Here is a 12,068-nt window from a genome sequence, read left to right on the forward strand (position 1 = left end):
AACAAACCAGTCACCAGTGGGGTCAGCAGAGTGGCTGAGGTGGCTGTGCCACATTTCCACATCCCTCAAATCAACATGAGAATTTTTTGGGGGGGAGCAGGAGGCAGCAATGGGTTTTGGCCTCTCCTGTCCCTGAGCTGGGGCCTGCTGGCAAAATATTTGCAAAAATAAAAATAAATATAAAAATAAAAGTAAAAATAAAAATAAACACCCCTTTTCTAGCTCATGCCTAACACTGGAGAAGTGCTGGGATACAAATGTGTTTATTCCATGTGCAGTTATTTGCACAGAAAAGCAAATTAATCCCCCAAAAGTGCTGGGGGTCCCTGGGGCTGTGTGTGACCCAGTGACCCCAAAACCTCCCCCTCAGGGAAATGCTGACTTTGGGAAGTCAGGCCCAGAAATCAGATTTCTCTGGGGTTTTTCCACTTCTCCCCTTCAATTTAAGTACATTCTTTTAATTGCAATGTTTAATTATGCAATACTGAACTGTATTATTGTAATTAACCCCTGGTTAAATGGCTGAGGGGACAGGGGTGTCTTTGAGAAGTTTTTTCTTTGTTGCTGCTTTCTTCATTTTTAAGCCATCCCTCCCCCAAAGTAGACAAAAAAAAAGCCAAACTCCTTTTAAAGCACTTTTTTTCTTTTTTTTTTATTGATTTCATTGAAAACAAAACAAGAAAATGATCAGAGCCAAAAGGCTGCTCCTTTAAAACTGTCAAAAACATTAACAGAAAAAAATAATAATAATAAACATGATGGCATTATGAATGTTCTAGAAGAGATGAACAAAAAAAAAAAAAAAAAAACAACTTGTTACTGCACTAATTACAGTATTTAAAGATATATGCAAAAAAAAAAAAAAAAAAATTAAGATAATGACCTGCCCAGCCACCACACAAAAGGTGATGGCAAATTTATTCACACTACAATACTAACAATTTAAAAAAAAGTTTTGTTTTTTTTCCTGCATTTTTATACTAAAATCACTTTGTTCTTTTTATACAATTGATAAGTTTATATTCACGTGGTGAGCAAAAATCACACCAGAATCAGCACCGTTTTGTTTTGTGGTTTCTTTTTGTTGTTGTTTTGGTTTTTTTGGTTTTTTTGTGGGTTTTGTTGTTTTTTGTGGGATTTTTTTTTTTTAAGCCTTTTTTTTTTTTTTTTTTAATCTTCATGTTTTTAATGCTTGTCCCCGATGTTTCAATAATGGTAAAAAATAAATCAGTTCATTGAAACCTCATAGCATGTGGCTTAAAAAATCAATCCAAGGTGCCCAGCATGGAGCAAAGGGATGGGAACAGAAGAGCTGGTGGCATCTGGGATCTTGTCACCATGTCACATCTGTCCACCCCAGCCAGCCCAGGTCCTCTATAATATATATTTCATTCACTTTATCTTTTAAAAAAGGGGGGGTAAAACTGGTTTTCTTCAGGAATTAGTGTCTTGTAAAATCCTCTTCAGCCTTCTTCTCTCTAAAAGCACTCAAGGGAAGGGGTGAGGGGAATTCCTTCACGGAGGAACCCAACACTGAGACAGAGCAGGGCGTGGAGCAGAGCTGGTCTGAACGGAGAAAATCCAGCAGGGAGAGAGCCAGGGCCACAGGGATTGGAAAGATCCTGGGATTCTTCTCATCAGATGAGAAAAAAAGCCGTGGGGTTTGGAGAGAATTGAGGGTATTTGTAGGGCCCCACCACAACGTCCTGCGAGATGGGGGAGGAATTATTCATTTTTATATATATATATATAAAAAAAAAAACGAAAAAAAAAAACGAAAAACAAAAAACAAAAAACCAACCAACCAACCAAAAAACCAACCAAACCAACAAAAAACCAACCAGCAGAAGCTGCCCAGAGGCAGCAGCTCAGGCTCCCTGGCTGGAAGGAGGTCCCATCAGGGATGCAGAGTTCACGGGGAGGGCTCCAGGCAACGAGCCACGATCCCAGGACGGGCGGCTCTCCCTGATTCTGACACTCAGCGTTCAGAGAGGAGGCCAGGACAGCTGGGGTGGCAAAAAAGAAATAATAAAAATGCAACAGCCACCCCTGCACACACAGCTGTGAAAGGCAGCAGCTTTCCAGAGCAGGGAGGGGAGAACAGCACGGAGGCGGGATCTGCTTTCACTCCTTCCTCGAGTAACAGTCGGTGGCACAGCCCGAAGTGTCACAAACCCTGGGCTTTCCTTGAGCGGGGTTCTTCCTTTTTTTTTTTTTTTTTTTTTTTTCTTTTCTTTCCTTTTCTATTTTTTATTTTATTTCTGTATGTCTGTGCGCTCTCTCCCGGGCGGGTCAGAAGGGGCCGGCGGCGGAGGCGGAGCTGGTGTCGGGGAGCCCGCTCTCCTGCGCGCCCTGCGCAGACGGGCTCGCCTGCCGCTGCGCCAGCGCCGAGCTCGAGTGTTTGCACTTGGGTGAACCGCACTGGCAGCTGAACAATTTGCCTTTGATGTCCCAGAACCTGTCCCCGTAGTCGAAGCTGCAAGAGAGAGAGACAGGAGGGGTCAGGGCAAAGGGGAGCCAGCGGGACATTGGTGCTGCGGAGAATGGTGGGGTGGAGAAACCTCAGAGTTCATCCTGTCCCATGGGCAGGGACCCTCCCGTTAGAGCTCCATCCAGCCTGGCCTTGGACAGCTCCAGGGACAGCCACAGCTGCTCTGGGCAGCTGTGCCAGAGCCTCAGTGCCCTCACTGGAGAAGATTCTTCCTTTACCTAATACAATCCATCCCTGCCCTCTGGCAGTGGGAGCCATTCCCTGTGTCCTGTCCCTCCATCCCTTGTCCCTCTCCTGGAGCCCCTTCAGGCCCTGGCAGGGGCTCTGAGCTCTCCCTGGAGCTTCTCCTCTCCAGGTGAGCACTCCCAGCTCTCCCAGCCTGCCTCCAGAGGAGCTCCAGCCCTGGCAGCAGCTCTGGTGCCTCCTCTGGACTCTCCAGCAGCTCCAGCTCCTTCCTGTGCTGGGGCAGCTCTGCAGGGGCAGAATCCCCCCTCCCCTGCTGCCCAGGCTGGGGATTACAAACCCCGGGGGGGATACTGAGGGGCCCTGGGGACAAAGGCAGGAGTGCCCAGCTGGCAGCAGGGGGGCTGTGGGCACGTACCCGATCTCCTCGCCCGCCTCTATGTGCCTGGTGCTGAAGAAGGCGATGCGGGGGAAGCGCAGGTCCTGGTGCGACATGAACACGCGCACCGGGATCAGGTTGGGCTCGCACAGGTGGTTGATGAAGCGGCTGATGTTGCCGTAGAAACGCGCGTCGATGCAGTAAACCTCTCCATCCTGGGGAAGGGGCACAGCTCGTTAGGGCACGCTGGGGTGGGGTGCACTGCCTCAGGTAACTCATCAGGCTGCTGGGCTCTCCAGCAACGCTCCAGAGCTCCAGGGCAGGGCACTCACTGGGGGTTTGGAAACACACACACACACACACACAGACTTTTATATGCAATTTAGATTCAACAGTACCCTGAAAACAGTTTACTGCTCAGCACTCTGACCCCACACACCCCTAGAGATGTTTTTTAACAACAGTTCTCCCAGTCCAAGCACCAGTTTGCCAGAATTGGATTGATTTTCAGTGCAGACACCTTATGGGTGTACCAGCCCCTGGACAGGGGAACAGGCATCTGCTCTGTCCTCTAATTGAACATGACAGCTTGGAAACACAAAGCCAGAGCCTTGAGAAAACACAGGGTTTTGCAGATAAGAGTGAAAGTGAGAACACAGAAATTGTCTTTCCAGAGAGCAGTAATACTTTGTTTTCCTTGAAAATAAAAGAACCCCCCTCAGGGCTTTTTTATTCCAGCAGAGAATGACTGTGCAAAGCAGAGGCTTTAATTACAGAAGCTAATTTCAGTTGCAAAGAGGCCAAAAGCAAAAGGATCCATTAGTGGTGCTCCAAGTCCCTTTTGGACAAGCACCTCGGATCGTTAATGGATGAGCTGTGCCAGCTCACACTCGGGGGTGCAGGAGCCCAGGAAAACATCCCCAGAACTGGGGAGGCACCAGCCCAACAGCCTTGAGCACACACGGGGTCAGCAGCTCTGCTTTCAGCAATCAATGATTTCACTCCCCAGTTTCATCCACAGAAATGCCATGGGGGGTGGCAGGATGGCAGCACCCACATCCACAGGAGGAGCTGGGACACCCCATGATCACCTCAAGGGACAGGAACACCAGAAACAAAAACCCAGACAACAGAAATGACAACACAAATAATAGAAATGTCCACCCAGACAACAGAAGAGACAACCCAGCCACTCTCACCACAGCACAATCCCATTCAAGCCACTCCTTCCAGGCACAGCAGCAGCTGGAGCCCCCAGGGCTGGGGTCACACCCTTGGCAATGCCCCTGCACTCTGGAGGACACAGGACTGCTGGCTCTGCCCTGCCCTCCTCTGCCCAGCCTGATGGGCAGCTTTAACCAACCCCCAACCATTTGGTGCCCTGTTCTCTCCAGATGCTCCACCTTGATCTCCCTTCCCTGAAGGATTCCCAGGAGCCAGCACAGAGGTTTTCCCTCAGGGCTGTCAGTCAGGGCAGGGCCCAGGTAGACTCTTGCTCATAAACCAGGCTAAAGTCCTTTTCAACTTCTTAATCACAGCCTGACCCCAAGTTTTCATACCAGACTCATTATTTATCTTTTCTCAGCTCTTGAAATGTGTATTGCTTTAAAAAAAGAAGAGGATAGAAAATAAAGCAAAGCTTCTTTGTCACAAGCTGATGACACAAACAAGGCACAGAGTGTTTTACAGCCTTTCTTGGAAGCTACCCCACTCCTTCCAGTCCCCAGCTCACCTTTTCTCACTTCTCCTTTCCCAGGGGCAGTCTGAAGTCATGGCCTTGCTTAAAACTTTGAGATTGTACTTTACAAAGCAAACTTTCTGCCCTGAGAGCCCTCACAGAGCAGTGCAGGGGAACAAACAGCAGAACAAGCCCCTGCCAGGGTGTCTGATGGATCCTTCCTGAGTGAACAGGGTTTGTTGGGTTTTTTAAAAAATCTTTCAAGCTCATCATCACTTTATGAAGAACTCACAGAGCTGCCAATCACACAGGTGCCAGGCTGGGAGTACCAAAACCTGGACAATTGACCTCAGGATGCTCCAAGGGGTTTGACAGAAGAACATCTTGCTCAAAAGTGGCGTGGGCAGCACACTTTGGTTCTGCTGCCCTTTTAACCAGCCCTGACTCTCACTCAACCACATTTCCACTGAAGCACAGCAGTTGTGCTCTCTGCAGGATTCTGTTGCACATCAGGATGGAGACAAGCATTTGTGAGGAGCTGGGCTCTGGCTGCACACACTGTACCTTGTTGTCCAGGTCGAAGAGGTAGGAGTCCTCCTCACGGACATCGGCCTCGGAGTCGGAGATCAGCTCCCCCACGTACCTGTGGGGCAGCACAGGAGCAGTGAGTGCAGGGAGCACAGGGCTGGACACCCCTCTCTGGGGAGGGACAAGCACAGGGATGCAGCCCAGACACAGATGGGCAACCACAGCCACAGTGCTGGCCAGCTCCAAGCCACCAAACAGAGCTCTGCTAACTCCCAGCAGGGAAAACCTGGCACCAAATTCCACCTCTTCGGAGCAACACTTAAATAATATTAAAAATCATGTTAATGGTATTAAAAACACTTTAATATTAAAAATCAATTTATTTTTTTCCTGAGGACTAAGTTTCCTATTGCTAATCTTCTGCTGGCCAAGATCAACACATGAATTCAAGTCTGCTGAAGCTCCTAGTCAGACTCAGCTTGTCCCACAACCACTGCAGTGTTCATGCTGTTCCCACCCCAAAACAAAACATTGTGTCTGCCCATCATGTATTTTCCAGGATATTTTGAGCAGTTATAGCCTACACAACTTCAAAAGTTTTGGTTTAAAATCTTAGGTCTAACCTAACTTGGCAGGATCCCTGGAAAGACCTGGGCTTTCTTCTCAATCCCTCCTGAGAATAAATGAGAATTAATGTGAGCAATAGTCCCAGCTACAGCCACCCTGTTGTAAAAACAGGTGCCAGGCAGGTTCTCCAAGGAGAATGAAGCAGGTGCTGCTTGGCCTGGGCTTGCTGAGAAGGACCAAATGCACCCCCACAGCCAGACAGGTCCCTGTTTGTTGCAGGAGTCCCCACAGCACTGGTGCTCCCACCTCTGTCTCCCTATCTCCATTTTAAATAATTTTGCACTGTCAAGGTTCAACACTTCCTGCCCTGAGCTGCTTTAGTCAAAATAAGAGACTCAGAGTGCAGGGACTGAGGGAGGATGTGAGAAAGAAGCAGCAGCACAGCAGCTTTTCTGTGTCCAAGGTCAGGGTTTGGAGCAATCTGGGATAGTGGAAGGTGTCCCAGCCCATGGCACAGATTTAAGGTCCCTCCCAGCCCACACTAGTCTGTGGTTCTGTGATTTTGGTATGTAAGTGTTCCCAGCCTGCAATGAAACACTGATTATTTCAAGCAAAGGATTCACCACACAAATAAATATTCTTTGCAGCATCAACAGAACTTCCATGGCCAGCAGCCACTCTCACAGCATTCCTGCAGGCATATTCCAAGTGTTAAACAACTGCCTCCAACCCCCCTGGGGCTCAAGGCAGCTTTTAACTCCAAGGCTGGGGAGGACAAGAGCCAGGAAACATGAACCTGGAGAGGATCCCTGTGCTCTGTGACCAGGGATTTTTGGCTGCAGTTCCCAGCTGGGAGCCTCCTGTTTGCCCTCACCACTGCACTACTGGAAATCACCCACTCCTTAGAGGCCTAAAGCATAGAAAGGTGGCCAGAGAGGGAGAGAAATTGCTGTGGAAAGGCTCAGCAGGCAGCAGCAGCTGAGAACAGCTGAATAATTCTGCCCACAGAGGCCCAGGGACAGCCACTGCAGGTTTATAATTCCATGAAATAAAATACCACAATCAAATTTTAAACCGTTGGTTTAATGCTCCTTTAAAACCTATTCCTGTAACTCATTTCCTTCCCAAGGCTGTTTACAGATACTAACAGATCCCTGATTTTCCAGGCCCACAGTTAGGGAAGGATGTGCAAGGGCTGCATGTTCCTCCCAAAAACCTGCAGGAGCCCCTTCATTTAAGAGCTCCTGTGGCCAAGGCAGTGTCTTCCTCCCCAGCACACTGATGGTAAATAATTCCATCCCAGAGCTCCACAGGGCCACTCATCACTGCTCAAACAGCCTGCCCTTGAGTGAGGCTGGAACAGATGGTCTTGGAGGTCTTTTCCAACCCTAATCAGTGTGATCAGAGGGGATTCCATGCAAAAACCAAGAGCAAGGAGCAGCCCCCAGCACAGGCCCCAGTGTTGTCCACAGGAGGTGGGAGACAGGAGGCCTGGGGCTTCTCTGCCTGGCTAAAACACCTGCCCTGGTGCAGCTGGTACCTTCCTAAAGCACCACTGGAACAGAAAGCAAATATTCAAAACCCATAAATGGATCCAAAAGGAACAGACCAGATCCTCTGGCTTCTGCATCCCACTAATTCCAACAGAAGTCAGCAGCAGCTGTGCTGCTTGCAGAAGGAGCAGCTCCACCACCTACCAACAAGCATGAACAGATTCAACCCATCCCACAGCAGCAGCAGCACAGGGTGAGCCACAGCAGCTGTGAACAGCCAGGGAGAAAGCTGAGCATGAGCACAGCCCTGAGAGCTGCAGAGCTGAAGGCTCCATGGAGCCCTGGAGGACAGGAAGGTGACACTGCCACCCCTCCCTCACCAAGCTGCTGCTGCCAGGGCTGTGCTGGAGGGACAGGAGGCAGTTACAGCATCACAGAATCATCAGGGTTGGGACAAACCTTCAGGGTCATTGAGTCCAACCATGAACCCAGCACCACCATGATCACCCCAAACCACATCCAGATGCCTTTGGGGCACTTCCAGAGGTGGTGACTCCAGCACCTCCCTGAGAGATTCATCCCAATGCCTGACCCCTCCTTCAGCAAAAAGCCATTTTCATATCTCTGATCTGAAGCTGCCCTGGTGCACCTTGAGGCCATTTTCCCTTGTCCTGTCCCTGTCCCCCTCAGTGTCCCCTCCTGTCAGGGAGTTGTGCAGAGCCACAGGGGCCCCCTGAGCCTCCATTTCTCCAGGCTGAGCCCCTTCCCAGCTCCCTCAGCCCCTCCTGGTGCCTATGAAGAGTTACAGGATAAAGGGCACACCAATACCATCATCCTTCCAAAGCAGAGTAACAACCACTGGACAAACAACTGCCCAGCCAGAGCTCTGATCCAGGTGTTGAACACAAAATGCTCTGCCAGAGGAGCTGATCCTGGGATCTGCTGTGTCCTGGCAGCCCTGAGCACTGGGGCTGCTTTCCAGAGAGCAGGAAAAGAAGGAACCAGGTCTATGGGATGCCCATAGAGAATCACAGGAAGGACTGGTGGAGCTGAGGACTTGGTTTTGGTGAGTGAGAAAATGAGTGTGACAGAGGAGGAATGTGCATGGGCACAAGGTTCATTAGCTCAGCTGTTCAGTATGCAGCTCATTTAGCTAATGAAGACAGTACCCAACAGTGCCAGCAGGGTGGGGCTGCCAGGCTGTGTGATCTGCACCCCACCAGCCCCACATGCTCTGCACTGTGCTCACCACCCCTCCCCTGGGCTGCTCTCACTGCCTGCTCCTCCTCTGTGATTACTCCAGCAGGATTTGGTGAAGTCACTGCCTTTTCCCCTGGGAGCAGTTTACTCACAGTTTACTCACAGTTTACTCAGTCCCTGGGCACTGCACCATGACTCTGGGACCTTTGGTACTTATGGACAGGCCTGAGATATTCCCCACAAACAGCAGCTTTTGGCTTTACCTCTAAAAAATATTTTAGCAGCTGGCAGCTCCTGATACAGAAGAAACACTTGGCCAATCCACTGCAGAATTGCCTTTGCCTTTATTTTTTCTTTTAAATACTGCAATAATCTTCCTCAATCCCCCACCCAATTCTGTAACACATCAATAACTAGTCCTAAAAACCATCAGCACCTATTTCCACAACAGACATGAGTCCAGCTTTATTTAGGTGGTCTTCAATCACTGCAGTATTGCAATGAAGGAAACATTTTCCAAACTATTTAATAAAGTACATATACCACTTTAAAGCCTCCAACTGTGGGGTCTGATGACAGGTTTTTCACTCAACATAAATTTGAACATTTCTGTGCCTAAGTACTTTATTGAGTCATGGCCAAAACATGTGCTTAACCCCAAGTGCTTCACTGTTTTGCTGAATCAGACTGTGACACTGGAGAACCTCTGGAGAAGCCAGGATTGAAGCTGGGAAAGTTCTTCCACACTGCCCTGGCCTGCAGTGTCCCATATCTGTGGCAAACACGGGAGTTGAGCACATTTTGCAGCACAACCCAAATGTGTTTTCCCCCCACCACTTGTGTTTCAAAGGGGGAAGAGCTGAGCACAGATCCCAGCAAGACAGAGGGTGGTGGAGAAAGCACCACACTGAGAAGGACAGAGAGAGCAGGGAGTGGAGTCAGGAAACCTCTGGCTGAGGGCAGCAGCTGGGCTCAGTGCCAGCTTGAATTGCATGAAAACCTCTCCTTGAAGGGGAGCAAAGCATGTGTGCCCTGGGTTGCTGGGATTATGAAAGCTGAACAACTTATTCCTGGATTTGGGAATGGATGGGGTTTTCTGGCTGATGGAAACTGCACAATTCAGTGCTGGATTTGGGAAGTGCTGGGGTTTCTGGGCTGATGAAAGCTGCACAATTCACTCAATGAATTGTGGATTTGGGAAGTGCTGGGGTTGCTGGGCTGGTGAAAGCTGAACTCCTTACTCCTGGATTTGGGAATGGACAGGATTTTTTGAGCTGATGGAACTGCACAATTCACTCAGTGCTGGATTTGGGAATGGATGGGATTTGCTGGGATGATTGAAACTGCACAACTCAGTGCTGGATTTGGGAAGTATTGGGGTTTCTGGGACGATGGAAGCTGCACAACTCCCTCAGTGCAGGATTTGGGAAGTGCTGGGGTTTCTGGGCTGATGGCTGCACACTTTACTCCTGGATTTGGGAATGGACAGGATTTTTTGAGCTGATGGAACTGCACAATTCACTCAGTGCAGGATTTGGGAAGTGCTGGGCTGTGAAAGCTGCACAACTTACTCGCACACGAAGGTTCCCAGAGGAATGTCCTGCATCGTTCGCACTCCCCAGCCCATCTTCTGTGTCCTGTAAAGCTGCAACCGAGTCCTGCCAAAGAGGAAAAGAGGAAATGAAGCCACACTGACAGCAGCACTCCTTGGAAAGAACAGATTTTCATGGAGAGATGAGCAAAAAGCCAGCACCTTCCATCACCACACACTCCCAGAGGATTTTAATATTCACCCTCCCGTTGTCACCCTGCAGGGATGCTCCACTCCCACAGCTCCCAGCTGTGGGCAGATGCTGGCAAGGAAACAGCCCAGGGACAAGGGACAGGTGCCAGCCAGCCCCTTCTGCCTGCCCAGGTGCACAACAAGGGGCTGGGGAAGAGGGCACAGGGCTGGATGCTCTGTGTGCTGATTTAGAGGATAGCAGAATCCCACCAGCAGCATTTCCTTCCCCTCCACACAGCCCTGGAGGAAGCAGGGAGGGTGGAAGGGATTTACAGCAGTGGAGCTGTGCAGGGGGAAGGCAGGGAGCTCCCAGGGACTAAAGAACACCTTGAGCTAAGTGCTCTGACCCCTCTGCCCTCTGCCAAAGCCAGGGCATTCAGCAATTCCATCATATCCAGCTGCCTGGCTGAAAGACAAGAAAGAAAAGCTGCAACTTGAGACTTCTTGATGTAATAGCTGCTCTGTGGAATTGTACTGATGGGGTTTATAGGCAGAGAAACAATCCTGTAAGTCATTCTGCCTCGTGCTCAGCCAGAACCTGAGTTAAGTGCAGGATGAACAGTCTCCAGGGCAGGAAAAGCTTCCTCTATCCCTGAGGGAACCAAAACCCACTCTCAGCAAGGCTGTTATCGGAATTAAGTGAAATCTGATGCTCACCTTAACTTCACCCTGTTGCTTTTCCCAGTACTTCTCTTCCCCCCACCCACTCCCTCTGCACTGTCAGCTCAAACCAAGGGATGTGAGTTTTATCCTGTTTGCCCACAGCTTCACCAGGTCAAACCACAACCTCAGAAAGTGATTGCTCTCAGAGAATCAGGGTCTAACACTGGGTTTGGTGCTTGGGGAAGCTCCCCCAGCTCTTGGCTGAGCCCAGCTCAGCTCTGAGCTCTGCACTGGAGCGGGCACGGGCGGCAGCGGGACCAGGGCTCCGAGCTGAGCCTGCCAGCTGAGCTGGGCCAGGCTGCCAGCTGGATACGTGTGCTCTGCCAGGCAGAGCTAATCTGGAGCCAATCTGATAAAGGAAGCACTGAAAATGGAGCAGCAGCACCCCTGTGTCAGCTGCAGCCCCAAGGCAGACCTTCCCCCCTGCCTCCCCGGGGACCCTGAGCTCTGCCCAGCACCTGACCCTCCTTCCCAGCAGAGCTGCTCTCCCCAGCTCGTGGTTGGGTTCCCAAACCTTGCCATCCTTCAGAAAAAACACTTCAGCAAGGCAAAAAATGCAAAAGCAACAGCTCTAGCTGTAGAGCTCCTAAAGAAACACCCACGGAGGCACCAGAGCTCAGGAGCTTGGCAGGGAAAACCAGAGAGAGGTAAAGTTCTGAGGAAACACATCCAGTTTCTTCCCTGCTAATTTTTAACACTGCAGAATGTCATTGAAACTACAAAGCTTGCAAAAAGAGTGTTGTCAGCACTACAAAGAAATCCTAAAAAGCCCTTTCTTTTCCAGTGGGATCCCTTTGAACTCAGTGCAATGGCAAACTCCCCCATAGCAGAGGTCCAAACCCAAGCATTGACATTTTTAGCCAGGTACCAAAATCCCAACAGTCTAACCTGGAGCAGCGAGGCCAACAGGCATCCAATTCAGGGGGAATCATGCCAAGAACCTGGAAATTTTAAGCAGCCAAGTCTGGGCATGCTGGCCTGTATCTCTAATCTAGACTGCTGGCTTACAAGATTTCTGAATTCATCCTCTGCAGCTCTGTTGCTGCCATGTCCTTCCCAGCTCTCCCCCTGAGACACCCCACTTGGGCTGTGCATGCAAACCC

General features: G+C 50.0%; 1 protein-coding gene across 1 annotated transcript in view; it reads right to left on the minus strand.

Moving 5' to 3' along the window:
* Positions 1-12,068, minus strand: part of EHMT1 (euchromatic histone lysine methyltransferase 1) — a 460,745-nt gene that overhangs the window by 340,575 nt on the left and 108,102 nt on the right. The window contains exons 25-28 of the mRNA XM_079324230.1: positions 10,091-10,177; positions 5,296-5,374; positions 3,093-3,268; positions 2,287-2,476 (exon numbers count right to left, since the gene is read on the minus strand). Of these exons, the coding sequence (XP_079180356.1) occupies positions 2,293-2,476; positions 3,093-3,268; positions 5,296-5,374; positions 10,091-10,177 (526 nt within the window). The 3' untranslated portion in view covers positions 2,287-2,292. The remainder of the gene's footprint in view (positions 1-2,286; positions 2,477-3,092; positions 3,269-5,295; positions 5,375-10,090; positions 10,178-12,068) is intronic.

Source organism: Erithacus rubecula, assembly GCF_903797595.1.
Source record: "Erithacus rubecula genome assembly, chromosome: 21".
NCBI lineage: Eukaryota > Metazoa > Chordata > Aves > Passeriformes > Muscicapidae > Erithacus > Erithacus rubecula.